Source organism: Diadema antillarum, unplaced genomic scaffold (genome assembly GCF_040938485.1).
Source record: "Diadema antillarum isolate AM-2024a unplaced genomic scaffold, OU_Dant_1.0 seq00000248_RagTag, whole genome shotgun sequence".
Classification (NCBI taxonomy): domain Eukaryota; kingdom Metazoa; phylum Echinodermata; class Echinoidea; order Diadematoida; family Diadematidae; genus Diadema; species Diadema antillarum.
This window is the reverse complement of record NW_027271292.1, coordinates 2,714,455-2,735,605: the sequence shown is the minus strand read 5'-3', so window position 1 is coordinate 2,735,605 and position 21,151 is coordinate 2,714,455. Positions and strand designations below refer to the sequence as shown.

Sequence of the window (21,151 nt, the reverse complement as noted above, 5' to 3'; positions counted from 1 at the left end):
AAATCTTGGAGATATAAATGTGAGATAAAGATGATTCTGTATGGTCTGTCTTTCCTTTTTCTAATTCAATTGCATGAAGTTAGACCAACCCTTCATTTGAGATGATTAAGCATTGCTCTATTCCTCATTTAAAAATCATTTATTAGCCAAGATGTTTGTACCAAGGCAAAATTATGGTATCACTACACTGTATTTTGTTTTACAAACTCGGTTATGCTCTAGTCTTTTGGGATAGCAATATTAAAAGAAAAATGTTACATAATTTCTGAAGACCACAGACCCATCAATGTGTCAAGATGATTATTGGTCATGAAAATTAACCCACTATTATAAATATTGTTAATATAATTACATCAAGACAAAAACGGTTGCAAAATTTTGATTTCCAACAAACTTAAAGGGGAAGTATCCCCAAGTAGAAATGTACATGTAGATTGAATGAATGCAGCAATATTAGTAGACCACATCAGTGAAGGTTTAGGAAAATCAGACTATCCATTCAAAAGATTTGAATTTCTAAAGTTATGGTGCTGCCACCGCAGTGTGAGAAAACTACTACAATGTACATTGTACATTCATTACATCACTACAGAACAATGATATAAAGAAAAAGAGGAATTCAATATACCTGTATATTCATTTTTCTTCTTGCAAAATGAAAGATCATCTGACTTCCCTCTTGTAGAAAGCAAAAGAAATAATACCAATGTATATGTCAATAATGAGTCAAAGGACTGTGTCCTTCATAAATAATTGAATTTTGTAGAATTCTCTGTATATGTTTGTTATATGCTTGTTCTGCAGTGACATCACAAACTCTTTGTCTTCTTATCTAGAGATGGTGTCACCAAGACTAGAAAAAGAGTTATTTAATCAGTACTTTTGTGTCCTGTCTCCATTGCAAGATGAATTCACATTGGTATTTGTTTCCTGGAACCTGCAGTAACCATCTTTGCCTTTGTAGTTCCTTCATATTTCACTTCTTATTGATAGAAGTCTTTATGCAGATCTCGTACTCTGACACATTTTCTCGTCATGATCCACTGTATATTGTATTTTGTATCTTGTTTGTCTTTTTTCCTTTTTTGGTTTAGTATATGTATAACGTCAATATTAAGTGAAACATGAAAGTAAATGTGCTGGAACTGTCCCCTAAGCCTTGAGTGTAAGAGTGGTGAAGTTTCAGTAATTCAATTAAAAAAAAATCATAACTTTTGAGCGGAATGTCTTGCTCTTCCTCAAACTCGTACCGCTGTGTTGCAATATATGCATTCACTCAATCCATGTTTATATTTAGGGAAATTTTCTCTTTGACTTGGCTTAAACTTATTCATTACCATCATGTGTGTGTATATGTGTGCATGTGTGTATGTGTGTGCATGCGCGTGTGTGTGCGCGTGTGTGCATGTGTGTGTGTGTAATAACCTGTGTGTAGTGGTACTGGTGAACCATGTCAGACACGTGTGTATTGTATTACCGGTAAGGAACTCCTAGCCAGGGCTGATACTATATCAGCTATCTAAAGCAGAGACGGAAGTAGGAAGCAATTAATGCCTACCTAATTCTCATCAGCCTATACATGGTGAAGTTTATAGACTGTATAGCAGATATTTGTCCTTGTCTATGACAGGCCTATAATCACACTATCTGTTTTTATTTTCAGGGATGCAAGTTTAACATAACACAATTGTTTTCCTATTTCGGGCTAAAAATGGTAATCCAGTGAGTTACAATTCAACTGAAATTGATGTGATAAGAGAGACGCTGGGGCACTATATTACTGCAGTAATCCCCACTCTAGTGGATTTCTAGATATACAATGTAAGCTGTGGCCTCATACAAGCCCTTGCTGTGCTGTACAAGTATATACTGTAAATTATTATTTGCATTATGTTTCATTAGAATATGATATGATGAAGTCAAGGTGAACTGTGTGAACGGATATGGACTTTTGGTGCTGACTTTATTCCTTGTTGTTATTGTAGTATCAATATTTTTTTTTCTTCTTCTTTTAATTTCTATGCTGTATCTCTTAATCTCATGACTCTCAGTGTAAATGCCAATCATACAGACACCTTCCTATGTCATCAATACTTTGTATATATTCCCATACTTCTGTATATCAAATATAACTACACACACATATTTCTGAGTCACTTTCTATGAATGCGTTACTACCATGGGTTTTATTTATGTATGCACATCATAAGTGCCCCCCCCCCCACACACACACACAAACACACACACCTAAGCATGTCCAACCAATCCAATTCTTCCTAATGCCATTGTTTATTTGTTTTTTTAATCCTCATACATCAACAACATAATTTTCTTTCATCACTCTTCCTTCTCACAATACCATATACACATTTTGTATAACACAAACTCTACACACATTTCTTTGCTTGTGCTGTATTCTCTTGCTGTTGATTTATTTACATGTCCAATCAAATATATCACAAGTCACAATATCATCAAGTGGATAGACATATTTTCACATAATTTTTGTTTTTTTTTACACAATGTATTTTACAATGAAGAAACCAGGTTTCTTCAGGTTTTTGCCCAGTTTGTGCCATGGCTCGACTGCGTGGATGTATCATCCAGAGAACAGTCAAAGATGACGGAATACAACAATCTTACACTGCGTACAAACGATATATACAACTTTGTACATCTGTACAAACACTCTTAAAATATAGAGTTTAAAAAGGAAATTTGCTGATAAACAGTATGTTTTATAGATTTTATACTTAATCTCAATAAATACAACTGAATAATGCTATTACACTTTCACAGCGGCAGTTATCTTCCACTCGTGTGGGTGAAATTCTGAAATGAAAGTGTGTTTTTTATCCTTTCTGACCGGAATGAAAATTTCACTTTACTTCATACTGATACAGCAGCCTCCAAGAAAGGAAAATTGCCACTGTTGAGCATAATGCCAAAATACTGTCGTGTTGGAAAAGTATACGTCAACGAAAAGATGAAATATCCGTTGCATTTTTCTGCAATTTGAAGTTAAATAATGTTAATCAGTTAATGTCTTGTCACATTCATTCATGTTCTGTTTCCTCACACGAAGCCTGCCTGTCTGAACACAGTGTAGTAACATTTCATTCTAACATACATCTATCAGCAAATATGGCACATTTCACTAGGCCCTCACAAATCTATGCACTGATCGCTAGACCGGTCTCTAACAATTCAGCCTTTGGAAAAAAGAAAAGACCATGTGATATAAATAAGACTCTCTCTAGCTACTGACTCTATGTACATGTATGATTTTCCCGACATGTGGATTAAGACTTTAACGTGGAGATCCCACGGTCCTGGAGTCAGGTTCACTGACCAAGACAAACAACATCAAAACAAAAAGAACAACACTTCAACACCTAAAACAAAACATGAATGGCAAAATTACCGTTTGGTCAACTCCCACTGGATCTACATGTACAATGTATGTCTCACAGAAACAACTGATAAAGGCTGAGGATTATAGGTAAGGACTGCAGACAAGCGTGATGTATTAGGACCAAGTGTTTGGAGTTAGATTTCAGATTGGGTAAAATTTATGGCTGGAGGAAACGTCCTGACAAAGTTGGTTTACTGGACAAGGGGGGGGGGGGGTGGGGGCGGTAAACAGTGAGACTAGATTAAGTGGCAATCATTTGATATCTTTTTATATGTTAATATTTTTTTTCTCATAGAATCATCAGATAATTCTGGAATGTACTACACAAGTCCCACTGACTGAAGTTTTTGAGCAGTAAAGTTGGATACATTGAGAGGGGGTGGATCAAACAGCAGAAAAACACAAAAGCATTGGAGTGCAGACCTAGAAACATGCTTACACCCTCAAATTGTGTGTGTATGTGTGTGTGTGTATATATGTGTGCATGTGCTACTTTTTTCTATCATAACCTTTACAAGCAACCATAGTGATGATAGGGTTCTCCCATCTTCATAATGGCATTGCATTTCAGCCTTCTTTTCAGTATGCCACATGCATATGTTTGGTGGCTAAATATTGAAGGAGATGATTGTTTGAAATGCCCACAGGCTATAATCAACTTATGCTCATTTCATCACCTACACGAGAACTTTATACACAACACATTTCAGAGTCACAGGTCAGTGCCACCATAAGCACAAAACGAGGAAAAATTACTTCCAGATGGGAGGAAAAAAATTGTGGGTAAAAACATAGTATCAATATTTGACCTATTCATCATGACTGCTTTTCATACAAGTCACATTCTTTCATTTTGCACATTGCTAAAAAAGGAAACAGAAAATAAATAAGATAACTGTACTTTTAAAAGGTAAATAGAAAAAAAAAGAGTTATTCCTGACAAGGTGAAGAGGCAAGAAAGTGAAAGATGAATTTACTCCACACAACTTGGGAGGTTATACTATAACGACCATCCATGTGATCAAAGTTTTGTACACCCAAATTAAAAAGGAAACATTCAGGGTGTTCCATGGTAAAGCAAGGACATCACTTGATGATGCAATAAATTAGTAAAAATATGAAGGTCTGCAATTGTTGTTGTTGTTGGAGTTTTTTTTTGGGAACATTTCTAGAAATCCCAGGAGTGTGCTTTTTAATACCACATGTTATCATCTATCGAAGGAATTCTTGGATACTGTGAATGTGACTTTTTTCCCCCCTCACTTTATGCAGTTTGGTTTCATGAAAATCCAACTTGCTACCAGGACAAGTTGAAAGGTTGATTTATGAAATTTAGTTAAATCTGTTTGTTTTTTCCCTTTACATTTCAACATTCATATGAAACTATGAAAATTATGATTTGTAGGAATGAAAACATTACTGCTGAAATACTGCTCATTGATAATTTCCCTATGTGAATCTACTTCCCTTTTTTACTCTATGACTTACTGGGAGATCTAATTTTTGTTCAGAGTGTAAGTATGTCAGCAAGGAATGTTACAAATTGATTCACATTTAAAAACTATAACAGGATATAAATCACGTCTGCTTTAGTTGAAAAAAAAAATCATGAGACAGGGCAGCTGTAAGTACCGGTAATAAATGGGCAACAGGAAGGAGTGATACCAAAACATATGGGCAGTGAAGGAATTCATGAACAATGTAATGTACGGAAAGAATGCATTTTTTTTCGACAATAACACGCTTTCCACATCATCAGACAGGACGCAAATTGTGACATGCACAGCAAATAGGATTTGAGAGTTTATCGAGTACAGTGAATGCTAGCTGGCCTCTGCAGTCGGCAGTGCTTTCTGCTCAGAGTGCTGGCAAACGGCTCCTCACAAAAATGAGTGAGTCCACTGGGTGCACCGTCAACTTGAGGCAGGCTATTCACATCCATTGCTGCTGCACGCTACAGTTCTAAAGCTCCATGAATACACTGTGGGGAGAAGCATCACTGCATGCGGACTGAAGCTCCATCGACTGCGCGTCTCACATGAAAGAAGAGCAGTTCCGCTAGGCAGCTTCAAAAAGTTTTTTCTTTTTCCTTTTTTCTGGAAAAATCAGTGTCCTCGATCATCGCGAAATATGATGACGGCAGTTTGAGTCATTTCTCAGCACATCGCTTCCATTGTGAATTGCTTTTGCACAATCAAATGTTCCTGGAAACCACATGTTACCTCCAGTCCATGAATCATGAATGTGCTTCAGCAGATTCTGTACCCTCACAGGATCCAGTCTTTACTTTGGCGTTGTTGATGTGCACTGCAATCTACAGAAAGACAAAGAAAACAAACATAATGAACAGACGGATCTTTCAAATCTGTGACATTTTATTTCTGGCTGCTACATACCCATCTAGTACTTCTACACATTTATAGGCTGCATGAGGATGATTACTCCTTGCAGAATATAAAGGAGAGATCATATTCATTGAACATCACAGTACCATAAATAAATGCAAAGTAACCTTGTCTAAAAGTGCAATCAAATGGCTCATTGAAATCAAGATCAGACGCTTTGAACAAGCTATACTATACATGCTTTTCATGAACAGCGAGGACAAAGACACAAAAGCAATTGAGACACAAATTCTATGATGCGAGCACAAAATGCTCATGAAACTTATCAAGCTATTTTCTCTTACATTAAGTTTTTTGTTTGCTATAAAGAAAAAACAGCTACATGAAAAGCACTATTATATGCAATCCTGTTTCATACTCACTTGAGTGACTTGTACTGTTCTTTCTCAAAGTCTGTCTCCGGACTTTCACTTTCATACGAGGCAAGATTGAGAGCTGCAGACAAAGAAAAAACATGAATATATTACTGGATGTAGACAGAATAAAAAACAACAACAACAACAACTATAAAGCTCATGGAAGAAAGAATAATGCACAAAACTATGCAATGAGAAAGTTCTCACATGCCTTTACTCTGGCTTTAAGACTTTCAAAAAAATTAAGCATTAACTTCTATAAAAACAGACATTGAACACAGTATAACAGCAGAAAGACAAAATCATTACATTATCAAGAACTCAAACTATCAAAAAGGTAAATGGTAAATGAGTTGATGGCCATGATATGAAACTGACAAAAACAAACAAACTAAGAAATGATCCCCTCTTCTTAACTTACAATTCTCTGAGAATACTGGAGCAGTGAGAAGGTAGTTGAGGGCCTGGCGGTCCCTGGGGTAGGGGCATTCCACCGACCTCCACGTCATGAACTCTGTCACCTGCTTCGCCAGCTGCCAGAATTTCTGTCACAAGCATCAATCATATGAAATCTACCATCAGAACGAGTATGCACAGCTTTAACATTGATACGGACGCTTTTGTTGACAAAAGCTCTATGAGCAGGTTTCAACAATGAAATGTTATGATAACACTTCTGAAAATTCTCCTTCACTTCTTCTCAAATCAAAGCAGCATGAATGTCAGGGCAATGATTTGCTGAAATAGAACTGCCATTCTGATATGACTTTAATTGATTAAACTTGAAAATTACATAGTTTATTTACTAATACTGTCATGACCTGACACAGTGCAAAACTTTTGCAAAACTACCAAAGTGTTATTGCTACCTTCAGTTAAGAAACGAGGAAACAAAATAACCATGTACATAGATATTTTGATTCATGTAAGATACTTGTAATAGCGGGGAAACTAGTCTGAGGCTCGCCAATCACTCACCTGGAAGTTGAGGTACCCATTGGGCAGCTTGTTGGAGCAGCCTTCATTGAGGAAGTAGAGGTCCTTGACCAGGAGACTGAAGAATGGGATGACGATCTTGTCGCAGGCACCCTCCTGAGCACTCAGCGCCCGCTGCATTGCTGCCTTCAGAGACTGGCGATACGTGGAAAAGTTCTGGGTGGGGTCCATTTGGTGCTGGGGAGAGAGAAATCCACAAACGAGTCCATGAAATTTAGTAAAGAACCGACATCTCTTTGATATCTCAAAAGTGGAGATAGATTAACACTATTCAACACCTTTTACTGAATTTTATCAATTGCCACTTCATACTTTCATCTCTTCATCGTGATTTTTTAATACCAGCTTGAGAAATTAAGCAAGCAAAATTGAGAACCTTTAAATACCACTAAGCAGAATTTCATCATTTTGTAGCAAGTACTGAACATTTATGATAGACACTCGTCTGCATACAATTTCTGCACAGTGAGGTTAAAAAAAAAAAAATCAAAGATTCATTGATGCATTATACAATGTCGAATAAATATTATCTACTAAGTCTGGTGCCCTTACCTCTAAGACAACGAACTTGTCTGTGTTGATTTTGTTCCATGTCTTCTTTAATCTTGCCACGGGACTCATGTTCAGGCCGGCTGTTGGAAATAGAAACAGGAGAATTTATCAGATTAACAGATTACAATGATAAATGCAATCAGACTTGTCAGCTTGGCAAATTAGCTCTCCTAGATACGATTACTAGCCCATTAACACATGCTTAACCCGTTGAAGACGAATCCTGAGAATTCTCGGGCAGGTGTCTATGGGAAATGTATGTTATAGCAAAATCAGTCCGTCCTCAACGGGGTAAGGCCTTGTTTTTTATTTTCTCTTGGGTTTTACACAGTGATACTACAGCTCGTACACAGTGGGTCAAAAAGCAGGCAGTGACTTTAATGATAAACGGTAAAACTTTAACACCTGGGACAAAACTATAAACAGCTAATACACTGAAGCATCCAAACTCTAGCAATGTACATGAGTCACATTGACAAGAAAACAGACATACATACAATTGTACATACAGACAGACAGACAGACAGACTGGAAGGAAGAGAGGCAGACAAAGAGAAAAATAGACAAAGTGCACACTGAGGAGAAAGTTCACTTACACATGATGGCCATGAGTGAGTTGAAGTTGCCAATGTTGAAGCACTCCCTGGCGACGTCGGTGAAGTACTCGATGAGGCGGGCCCGGTGCTTCTTCTTGATGTGCATGCAGACTTCGGTGGCAACGAGAAAGCTGAGCCGGTTGAACCACTCCACATAGGCCTCGAGGTTCTTGGTCCTCTTCAGGTCCTGGAACTTCAGCTGCTGATCAAGAGAGCCAAATACATTTAAGATTAGCAATGGCTAAAGGAAATGTCTCTTTAATGATACAATTGCATAGGGGACCTTTATGGTTCGTTGTGTGAAATCTTGCATAAATGAGTGGAATACCCATGAAGAGTTGTATATGCCCATTAATGTTCATAACTATACTGACCTGAGAAGTGTTTCAAGTCTTATTTATTGGAGACTTTGTGCACAGACAAACACAAAAGCGTATAATGAACAATTTTGCAAAAATAAGACAAGACAAATATTTATGCACCTAGAACTGGAAAATGACCCCAATAATGAAACAAATAACAAATACAGTCTTCTTTTCAGAGGTCTTACTAAGTGAAAGTGTTTGAGATAAAGGCATTGCCACAAAAATCAACACTCACCGTACTGTCTGAGTCGCCTTGCTTGATGAACGATTGCACAAACTCCTCTGGCCCAATATTCGTTAATCTCTCCTGTAAGAGAAAACCAAGGCATTCATGTCACTTGAGGCATAAAAGAAATGAAACTAAATACAGCAGAATGCAAATATATCAAATGCATGATAACACACAACTTTATATGTAGCATTCCCTGCATAATACATTGGTAAAGTAATAGAAAACTTCAAAAGTTCTTTTTTTCTTCTGTCAGACCACACAAAATAGATGCTACAGGATATACATGTATGCTTGGCATCAAAACAACAACTTAAACTATTCATTTTATCTAGCAGAGATCTTCATGTCATTAATTTGAAATCATGTGTTTCTCTTTAACTTGTTTAATTACTCTATATCTTGTCTTTCTGAGCAAAACAGGGCAGAAAAAGAAGGGAGAAAGAAACAAAGAGTGACAAACAAAGTGATACTGGAAAACAAGTAATAAAGAATGAAAGCATGCAAATAAGAGAGTGTATGAATTGTGTCATATATGAGAGCTTGTGTCTTACCAGTTCTATGTGGGTGAGTTGCTGTGCTAACACATGAGGATGGGGACAGACGTCCATGACGTTCATCTGAAAGGAGGCAGGGTTCGCTCTCAAGGCGTGCATGCGCTCCGCTGCTGCTGTGCTCACCCGTGCCAAGACATCCTCATACTTCTCCAATGTGGCAAGCTAGAGAGATGCAATAATGTAAGGGAAAAAAAAATAATCATGAAGAAGCTTGCACTGGTTTGTGTCATGTAACAACTGTGTCATCATGTTTCACACTTAAGAAATACCTGAATTACATGCTTCTTATAGCAGTCAGCAAAACCTTTGAAAGAACATTTTTGTTATTTTAAGCGAACCTTGGTATCATTTTCTTACAACCTCACACATTACACCTCCCTTTCAAAAAAAAACCAAACAAATCGATAATTACCCCCAATGAACTTCTTAAAGGACAAGTTCACCTTCATAGACATGTGGGTTGAGTGAATGCAGGAATATTAGTAGAACACATCAGTGAGAGTTTGAGCAAAATCGGACAATCCGTTAAAAAGTTATGAATTTCTGAAGTTTCTGCTCAGTCACGGCTGGATGAAAAGACTACTATAGCTTGTGATGTCACATGAGTACAACGATATAGAGAAAGAATAAAGAAAATTCAACATATTTCCATTTTTCTCGCATAGCAAAAGAACACTCGACTTCTCTCTTTCAGAAGGCAGGGGGAATAATATTACCCTTAACATACGTCAGTAGCAAGTCGAAGAAATGTGCACTTTATTCAAAAAGTAAAGTTTTGTGAAATTCTCTTTTTATTTTCCTTATATAGTTGTACGCATGTGACATCATACACTGTAGTAGTCTTCTCTTCCAGCAGTGACTGAGCAGAAACTTCAAATATTCGTAACTTTTGAACGGATTGTCCGATTTTCCTCAAACTCTCATTGATGTGTTCTACTAATATTGCTGCATTCACTCAACCCACATGTCTATGAAGGTGAACTTGTCCTTTAAGAACCATACATATCATACCAATAGGTAGGCACTACGATGCAAGGGAAGTTTATGATAACCCCACTTATCTACGACAGGCACCTGACAGTAATTATTCATTAGTCGCCAAACATGACGAACTACCTGTACCCCCACCTGCGCCAAAATGATCCCCAGACACATACCCCCTCCCCTGGCACTCACCCTTCTGATTAACCCCTGCATGAGCTGTCCTGCATTCTTCCGGAGGGTGGGGTCAATGGCGATGCACTTTTGGGTGATATCCTTCAGGTGTCTCATCATGCGCTCGTCCCTGAAGTCGTAGGGGAAAGTCTCTGTCCACTCACTGAAAAGAAAGTCGTACAAACTTTTTAGATTCTGTTTTTGTTTACTCAATAATGCATCGCAATCAAAGCAAAAAGTAAATTAGAATCAAATAGAGCAGGAACAATATCAGGATCATTACACACAGGAAGAAAGAGAGAAATTGGCACCATTGTGTCTTGTTCTACAGCTCCATCCTACTAATTGACCTGGATATGTTGGCAGGAGACACCTATTTAGTGCTGATACAAAAGTGTTGTCTGTGCACAAACAACAACAGACCAGGTTTGAAAATCATGTCCCACATTTTTTTTTCACATTTTTTTTTTTTTTTAAAGAATTACAAATTTCTATACATCAACAAAATGTATCAAAAAGAACAAACAGAAAAGTGATGACCTTTATATCCAACTCCCGTTCCTATCACTGGTTTCCTACAAATAAGGTCACATGGCGCTGCAAGGTTGGGTCCTGTCGGACACATGAAGGTCAGACTAAACAGAGACAAAAAAAAAATCCACCCCAGGGGAAATGGTATAAACTGGTTGGAGGTCTTCATCAGTCCACAGGAAGAACTGTGCAACTATGCTGCCGGTTGGCAGTATGACAGTTATATACTGATAAAAATTGCTGGAGAATCTGAATAGATTAAAGGACAAGTTCACCTTAATGAACATAAGGTTTGAGAGAAAGTAGCAATATTAGTAGAACACATCATTGAAAGTTTGAGGAAAATCAGACAATCCGTTCAAAAGTTATGAATTTTTGAAGTTTTTGTGCAGTAACCGCTGGATGAGAAGACTACTACAGTGTACGATGTCACATGCGTACAACAATATAAGGAAAATATAAAGAGAATTTCACAAAATTCCATCTTTTGAAAAAAGTACACATTCCCCTGACTCGTTACCGACAAATGTTATGGGTAATATTATTCCCCCTGCCTTTAGAAAGAGGCAAGTCAAGTGCTCTTTTATTATGCGAAAAAAGTGAAAATATGTTGAATTTTCTTATACATTTTCTTTATACTGTTGTACGCAAATGACTCACAAGGTGTAGTAGTCTCCTCATCCAGCGGTTCCAACACAAAAATTTTAAAAATTCATAACTTTTGCATCGATTGTCCAATTTTCCTCAAACTTTCACTGATGTGTTCTACTAATATTGTTGCATTCTCTCAATCCTTATGTTTATGAAGGTGAACTTGTCCTTTAACTTTTATCCTCAATATTTTCCCCAAAATGTGGCATCACAGACATGGAATTTACAGACAGAATGAGGGAATATCACTTTTATCAGAACATGATTCTGAGAAAACTTCAAAGCGATAGTGGTATTTTACAAAGAAGAGTAGTCAGTCCACAGCATGGCACTAAAACAAGTTTAGCTTCACAAAGAATTAATCACTTGACTTGTAGAGACAACTCATTTAGCATTGATTGAATGGAAAATACTCTACATGGCTGTTGCAAACTTACCTGAGGAGTTGCATAAGATTTGGACCAAACTTTCTGATCGCCTCTTGATCAAAGTCCTTGGATGTCAACCGCTGTTGTCTGATGCATACCTGCAATGGAGAAGCATGGACGATAAACAATGAGACATGTGACTGCAGTCCACATTGCTGCTGTATACATTCATCCAGATCTGGTCTCACACATTGCGCTTTGAGTGGAATGGTGTCTGTTTTATAGCACACTGTTTAAACTGTCTCAAAGACAGCCCCTACCTTGGATCACACAGACAAAAATAGCGCATGTGATAGGACATTTTGTGTCAATCTCATACCAATGATGACATCCTTTTGAGAAAAATCCCAGAAATTGTAAAATCAGTTCCATTTCCATAGAAACTTACCAAAGTGTAGACAATGGATAATGTGCCAACAGTTTAATGATTGCCTATCTGGAAAGATATGTTCAAATGACTGCTGACTGAGAAAACAGCACCAATTTATAGTCGTGGAAAACAGAATCTATGATGTCAAATGTGTCCATGGAAACAATAGCACCATATCCACTTGTGCAAACAATAATTTACGTAAAACTGCATGCATCAGGTAAGAAAAGCAGAAAAACATCACCACAGTTCGGTTGCAATGAAACCACAACTGCTAGTCAATCCCACACAAATATTGACATAGTCAGCCTCTTGGATATGGAAGAGTAAGCAAGAAGGAAGGAAGCTATGGCCGTGACGCCAAACCACTGCTGTTATTGCAAAAACAAGTATCTTGCAGTAATATTAATAATCTAAATCACATTTTCTGCCTGAAATTCTTTGTGACGTTTATGATGCTATGTGTGATGAATAAAAGCAAATGTCATGCTTTTTCCATCGGTCATACCTGGGGATGTGATGGCCTGCTGGAATTGATTTCTTTCCATGCAAAACACACCCCAACTTAGGTGGGAAAAGGAATCTTCTGTCTCTAGATGTGCACTTGGCAAGCATTTAATTTTTTTGGCTGTTGTTGTTGATAATTGTTACATGAAGTGGAAGTCACGGAAATCAAACCAAAAAGTTTCCTCTGCTGTTTAATGATCAGGATACCGGTCCGTGACAACCATGGCAACTCATTGGCTCGTGGATGCCTACAGAGGAACCGGTGGCAGTAATTGAGTCATTAATGGTGTTTTTTTCCTCCTTCTTTCTCAGAGGGACGGGGGCGGGGGGTGGCATGGGGGAAGCGGTGAGTTTGGGTGTTACGTCTTACCTGGCATACATCATTCAGGAGCTGATGTGGCTTGATGAAAAGCCTCGATGTAAGAAGGAAGGCAAACAGGTACGTCCTCTGTCCAACCCAAGAGAGATTCGGAGGGAAGAAGTAACAAAACATTAGTCATCGTCATATATACACAATGTTTCCTATCAAAAGCCTAGCTGTTACACATTATGACTTTCAATAATACGCCTCAAGTGCATAGGGAGCCTAGAGGCTGAAAAACACTGCACTACACTGCTCACAACAATCACAGAGAAAAAAAATGAAGCTATATGTGGGCATTTGTGTACACAAAAACTTTTTGTGTTCTACATTCAAAGGGTTGCAAAAGCCTCTGTGGGAAATAGATTGTTTCCTTAGTATTAAATACACGTATCTCCACGAGCACAAATATCCAAAAATGTACAGGTGTAATACATACACATATCCCTAGAGGAAAATGCATTTAACACTTTGGGGCCTACTGGCAGCACAAATTTCACAGAATAAGAGCACATTTTGACAATCATGATCAAATAGTGTATCCATTACATAAGAGGAATCATTCCTGTTGATCAGTGTAGAAGCTATCACTATTGAACTCATAAGAAATCTCAAGAATAACACCAGGTGGGATTGAAGACTAAATTTGGAACTTATGACACATGTTTTGTGTGCTAGCAAAGGTCATTTACTTTGATGCAGCCAACAATATCTCCCCAAATGTGCCATAAAAAAAAAAAATTGAAGGACAAAAAGATGATGGGAATCAGAACTTGATGCTGTGTTTGCTCTGTCTTCATTTACAGAAAGGTGTGTGCTTCCCACGTTGCAACTCCTGTTTTCTGTGTTCAAGCATGCATGAAGTATCATGTCATGCACACACCAATATTCCTCCCTCTCAGCCACATTGTCCTTCCGAACAAGTTTAGACTGAAACAAACACCATTTCCATAGAAACTACGCCAGTAATATGCACCTTCCTTTTGGCCCAAGTAGCCCCTGTGACGTTGATTGTGGTCACACTGAATTAAACCACACGGGGACTATAATTGAAGGCTAAATTTCCGGATGTGAAACACGACACTGAGCCGCAACGTCCTCTTCCGCTCTGGACAAACCCAGTAACTTGCTACTGTGCACACCTTTCACATAATTATTTTCAGGGCAGGTTAGTTCACACTGGAACTGATTGGAACAGCAATGGCACAAGCTTTAGGCCTACATTTGGCCAGTGTGAAGAATGAAAGATTCCGAGGTTTAAAGAATTGCAAGATAAAGTCTATCACTTTCTATTCCCATTAACATTCTGTAGAATCCTTCTGCAAATTGGAAAGACTACTGTATATGCCATATAAGGAAGTGTATGTCCCTGTGCGGTTCATTTATATGAACGCAAAGCTCTTGTGTCACAGCAAGTTCTGAAGAAGTTTGAACCAGATGTGAAATGAGCTGGATGCCTTGAAGTGAGAGTGATCGGAACTGGAAAAGGGAAAGTGAAAAAAGGTTGGAGGGGGGGGGGGGGGGGGGGAGGGGCTGGTGGCAGGAACCCCTCAGGGATTCCCCAGGGAAGTGGGCAGTGACATCATCACTGTGTCTTGAATCAAATCAAATACCAAGCTTGACAAGATCACAATCACACAGTTGACTGTAAAGGCCATGCAGATTGCTTTCAAGTATGGGTATCTCTCCACAACATCAAAGAGCTGAGAAGGGTAGATGATGATAATAATCAACCAACCCTTGTGAACTACACTTGTTGTTCTAGAGGCAAGTTCAGCAGTCCCTTTCATGCACATATTTCCTCTTTCAGTCAGTTTCATCTCTCAATCTCTTGATATTAATCACATAATCAGGACAGAGCGGTAAGAAACGTGCCGGAGTCAGACACACGTGGCCTAACACGGACAGACGGATGAAGGTGTATTGTGGGGAGTATGAAAGGAGGTACAATGGCTGCACACGTCCAGGAGTGCTTGCCACATCTGCCACTTCAGATTTGATGAATGACAAGAGCAGAAGTCTTACCCCCACCCTCTCCAAGTGATCCTACACAGGGCAAACTTATCAAGTCATTTGTAGGCAAACAGGCCAAACAATTAATACCAGTTTTGTAGAAATAGGCCTAAACATGTCATATCCTATTTTGATCTATTTTCACAGGTAGCTTCGAACAGTATCAATTTCTACGTTTGATATATAGTCCTGTGTTGTTTGAAAGTTTGCATGGTGATGCAAAAGAGGAAGCTAGGTTTGCGGCAACACCATAATTGGGCCATAGATTCAGTTTTAGGGTGTCTGGAGCTACCCCAAGCTGCAGTATAAAAACTGACTCCTGCAGTACTATTCCAGGTCTGGATATTTTGAACGGGTGGCACGGTAACAAGTGTGACAATAAAATCTCTGATGCTTTTGCCACTACCAAAGACTATAATTATTTGACCAAATTCATCATTAGTTGACAGCATCAATAATTCTATATGTCTCTTTTAACAACCACTTTAATAGCAAACATATTTGTTGTTGTTCGCTCTATTGGTTGTTTGTTATGGGGTCCCTCCCTAACCATACATGATTGCTCAGGTCAAACCACCGACACAATCAACGGAGGTTGGACATCATAGTCTTGCTTGGCTGCACCAATAATGCACCCTGAAGGCCTCAAAATAGAAATGCAACTCAACTGAGAAAAACAAAAAATAAAAACACACATACTTCACGGATGCAGCATGCCATAGCCATGACTGATCACAGCTATACAGCAATGTAGTCACATCACTGAGGAAATTCTTCCCCATTTTCTTTTTTTATACATGTATATATCAATATAAAAGCATAACATATGCATTTATTGAAATAAGCCTGTAGGCCTGACTTGATTTCCATCAAAATAAAGGGGAAAAAATTGTATCAAAATGTTAATCAATCACTGATTTCATTTTGACATTTTTGTTTTCTTTCTTTCTTTTCGGCTGTTGCTGCTGCAGCGAATTTGTCTTGTGGTCACATAGGAATAATCTTCTACTACTCACATCAGGATAGTACGTTGCCGTAGGAACAAGGTGTTGTACAAAGGCCTCCAGCGTACCAGACACCAGGATGCCATCTTGGTAGACCAACGCCTGGAGAAGAGATAAAAGGCAATAGAGACATATCAATGTAAGTGCTGAAAGTATTGAAAAAAAAAGATGAATGGTATCGTTGCTGAACATTTAATTGTAGACTCACTAATCGACGGTTGATTTTGGGGACAATCAACGCAGAAAGCTGTGCCATGCCATGAGAAGAACGAGGCCTCTGAAATGGTGTACCAGTGGTATCCTTCATCACAAAGCAGCAGTCAGCACACTACCAGCCTAAAAACCTCCAACCAGCCCGCTACTCCCCACGAGTGCACAATCAAATCTGTCAGCGTCCACAAACCCACGTCTGAGCTCACTGACAAATTTCTTGCAAGTTGTGTGTTTCTCTGTGGTTTTCCACCAAATTTTGCAGAAAATTCAACAAACATCTGTGACCCTTTTGTTGACAGGCCATACAGAAATTTTTCCTACTTGAACATGATTTTGTAAATGCAGTCTGGCATTTGGAGACACGCTTGATTGATTACATTGTTACGCAGAAGCGATGGATACATGTACAATAAAAGTCAAGGCTGTGAAAGGCTGATCTGACTCAAACAAATAGGGAGTTGTTTTTACAACCTCAAGATTTACAACATAATCCAGGCCCAGAAGAGGAGGGGTCAAATGCAGATTTGGAGGGAGACTGAATCAACACATTCCAGAAATGTCTTGACAGGAGGAATTCACCCACATTCTTGACCTCCCCTGACCTTCCTCTCAAGTTTGTTGTCATAGCAACCGGTGCAGGCACTGAGCCATCTTGATGAGGGATGCCAGGAGATGATGGTCCAAGTGGGAGATGGTTGTTTTGGAGAATCACATACTACAAGGATGCTACTGGCTGGTTGTGGCTTCAGACTTCAAAAATAATAATAATAAAAGAAAAAACTGAAGATGCATTTCTTTGGTACCGGATGGTATATAAAAAGTTAAAAGTTAACAAATGCCAAAAGAGAGAGAGAGAGAGATTGAAGAAAAAGGAGGAGATATACAGTGTAAGTGTACTCTGCTCTTCAGTAAAAAGATATTTAAAAGGAAAAAATTGGTTTGGAGACTATTTGCAAGGAGGGCATCATAAGTTCTTTGATGCCCAAGATTAGTCATAGCTGAGAGAGAGAAAAAAAGAAAGGGGGCACTGAAACAAAGACTTCAATTGCACAATATTACTCTACTGTTTGTGCATTCATTGTGATAACAGATCAAGAGGTATATTACGTTTCTATGAACTTCACAGCCTGAGACAATGGCATCATTACGATCCTTTGTCAATTGTCTGGATGAATCTTTGTGATTCTAACAAACAGGAACTTCACAGGTGAACCTCACACTAACAAATCCATATGCCATTAGGTTAGCCAAACAACGAGTGCGAGAGACATAGGCCTACAACAAGAGAGAAGAAAATAGGAAAACCAAAATGCTTTGTTTTTAGGAATCGGTCATCTCAAGTATCATATGCCCTAAATATGGTGGAAGTCATAAGTTGGGTTCAGTTCCTGACCCGAGAGACCTAGGTATTGCTCATCACTATTATGAGGATCTCAACAAACCACAATTACTACACTTCACAAATAAACACAAGAGTCATTAAGCACTTCCATTATGACATCATGACAATATGAGATCTAGGACATTGGTCAACTTTTCATTTTTTCCTAAACTCCCTTGAAATGAGATCCATACTCAAGACCACAAAGCTGACATTTTCCCTTACTACAACCCATGCCCCCACACTGTATGATACGTCAGTGTGGAAAGCGAAAATGGTTCCAACTCAAAGCTGTGGTTGATTACCGATATATCAACACCAGACCTGGATCAGCAATTATCAGCGTACAACTACAATACTGGCACCAAATCTAGCAGCCAAAGCATGGTACGACAATTAAATCACCAAAGGACAGGATATTGATGGCTATGTAGAGAAAATAGAAAGTCAATCAAGCCATGGCAGACACTGTACTTTATTAATAGGGTATAGAGAAGACCAGCAGTGCAGCTGAATATAGGTAACTTTATACACAATGGGCCAAGGTTCTTTGCACTCAATTCCAATAGAGTTCTGGTGCTGGAAATGGTTCACACACGTGTGCATGCACACGATTGTTGACCATACAGGAGGGCAACCAGCTATTACTATTAATATTAATCTCACTGACCTTGAAAATTTAATTCCCCAACACCTGTGGTTGATTAGAATATTTATAGGGCTTGAAAGTGCCATAATTTGGGCCCTGAGCCACAACGACAACACGAACCAATTTAACCTGTATGCCTCAACACGTTGTACAGAGATGCACAGCCACTAGAATAATCTTTGATAAAAACATGATCACAACTTCATGAAGCTTGCTTGAACACTCCTGAATCTTGAGGCATACCTTGATGTCACGGAAGGACATGGTGTTTGAAAGTGACCCCACTGATTGCGATTTGACCAAGTAATGAGAGAGAACAGAGACCAGACTACAAACATACCTTGCTCTGCTGGATGAGTAATCCCCGCATCTTGTGCTCGCGGCTCAAAGCTGCCAATTCCTTCATGTTTTTTAATGAGTGTATGTTCGCAAGACAATAAGAATAAGACACAGCTTCCAAAAGAATCTTGGCTTCTCTTATCTTGATCAAATCACCATAAGGAGTGCAAACTGCAATGTTTTCAAAACCAGTCTGCCAAGCTTACAAGTTCCGTTTCTCCGTCCCGCTCAAAGTTGTTCACAGACAATGTCACGATGTATCTTTCGCAAGACCTTTTTATATCCTGGAGTGTTGCAAAATGGTTAACGTCCATTAAAGAATACTACGTATGTCATCTGATCATCTCCAAGTGACTGCTTTCAATTTCGAACACCAATCTACGTGATGTTCAGCATGGCAGGCAGCCAATACTAACTCTCGCACCAGAGTGTGAAGTCAATATTTCTGACGTAGCGATCAGCGATACTAGCAGGCCCATCAAAACCAGATGAATAAGAATAACCTATCGGAGCCCAGATATTTCAATGAGCCTCCCACTTCCGACTCTACACTTCCGCTTCTGACTGCGAGACGTCACAAAACTACTTCCCCCTTGCAATTATTTTTGGTCACTAAACTATACACCACCAGGAAATTATCGTGTTGCTATTTTAGTACTATAGATGAGGATACTTAGCACTTGTGTATGCATAATTAAGGATCTATATGGTCACAGCGGCAAGAGAATGAAATAAGGGTCAAAATGAAAACAATACTGTTTGTTTAGAGTGGAGTGTTGTGAGTGGGTGTTTGTTATAGGGAAAAAAAGGGGGATTTTGATAATCATGGGGGACATGCTAGAATTGAATACAATGTCAACAGAAGAAAAGATGACTCCTGGAGAGTAATAACACACAAGATGTTGACACGAAACATGACAAAATCCTGAGCACGTTGACGAATGCCACTATGGGCATTTGAGTTTCAGTCAATCAAGCTGGGAACAATTACAAAAAGAAGAAAGGAGCTAGATAACGTACAGTAACAGAGAGAACAGGACAGAGATGGGGATGAGCACACAAACAGGTGGTACTTGACAGGAAGAGGGATCAGGGGGGCGTTTCATCAACGAGTTCGTCGGAGGTTTTCACCGACAAATTTGCTATCAGCCAAACAGACGCAAGGATTTCAGTAGCTTTTAACAGTTGTCAGTGTAAATCACTGACAAAACGGTCCCCAGAACACACAGGAAACAAGGAATGACACTAAAAGTAGATAGTCACCAATCCTTAAAATCTTCCAACAGCACCAGTACCAACACCTCCAGTACCTCCTCCTCCTCCTCGCCTCCTCCTCTTCCAACTCTCCCCCACCTCTTCTCCCCCCCCCTCCCTCCTCCTCCTCGCCTCCTCCTCTTCCAACTCTCCCCCACCTCTTCTCCCCCCCCCTCCCTCCTCCTCCTCTTCTTATCCTAATTCTTCATCATTTTCTTCTTTTTTGTTCATCTTCTTCTTTTCTCCTCTTTATCTTCCACCTTAAATCATTTTCCCTCTCCACATCTTTCAGATGACGAACTTCTTCTCCTACATTTGAGTTTCAGTTATGACAGGGAGGTGAATGTGATAAACAATCTACTTGAGAGTATTGCTATTAAAGAGCACACTGATAATGCTGAGATAAGAATATGAAACAATGTGCGCACTCACTTTCGATGTTGACGAGGCACATTTTGGTAATTGATGCAAAATTTTATTAATAGATTCATGGTAATGTGAAATCAAAACTTGAATGCGTTAATATTCATGGTGATCATGTGATACATGATGAACACTTGCATGCACAAAATCATACCCACAGAAAAATGTACTGATTTGTTTTTCTGCGCTAATCTATAAAGTTTTCATCATCAAATGCCTGTTTTTATGTGATTCTGTATGTTGCACAAATTTAAAAAGCATGTAAAAAGGAGAATTTCTTAAATTGAATAATAAATTGATTGCACTGAGTTTGATGGAATCAAATGATTTGAATTAATTGGAGCAAAAACCCCTCAGACAGGTATGCAATCTATAACATACAATGTATGATACAAGTGCCT

General features: G+C 38.8%; 1 protein-coding gene across 1 annotated transcript in view; it reads right to left on the bottom strand.

The window, feature by feature from the left end:
- Window positions 1-5,302: 5,302 nt before the first annotated feature.
- LOC139729678 (ras-GEF domain-containing family member 1B-like) overlaps window positions 5,303-21,151 on the bottom strand; it is a 44,967-nt gene continuing 29,118 nt past the window's right edge. The window contains exons 2-13 of the mRNA XM_071640608.1: window positions 16,504-16,593; window positions 13,484-13,561; window positions 12,246-12,334; window positions 10,648-10,789; window positions 9,469-9,633; window positions 8,921-8,992; window positions 8,321-8,519; window positions 7,725-7,804; window positions 7,155-7,349; window positions 6,598-6,721; window positions 6,183-6,255; window positions 5,303-5,729 (exon numbers count right to left, since the gene is read on the bottom strand). Coding sequence (XP_071496709.1) covers window positions 5,699-5,729; window positions 6,183-6,255; window positions 6,598-6,721; window positions 7,155-7,349; window positions 7,725-7,804; window positions 8,321-8,519; window positions 8,921-8,992; window positions 9,469-9,633; window positions 10,648-10,789; window positions 12,246-12,334; window positions 13,484-13,561; window positions 16,504-16,593 — 1,338 coding nt within the window. The 3' untranslated portion in view covers window positions 5,303-5,698. The remainder of the gene's footprint in view (window positions 5,730-6,182; window positions 6,256-6,597; window positions 6,722-7,154; window positions 7,350-7,724; window positions 7,805-8,320; window positions 8,520-8,920; window positions 8,993-9,468; window positions 9,634-10,647; window positions 10,790-12,245; window positions 12,335-13,483; window positions 13,562-16,503; window positions 16,594-21,151) is intronic.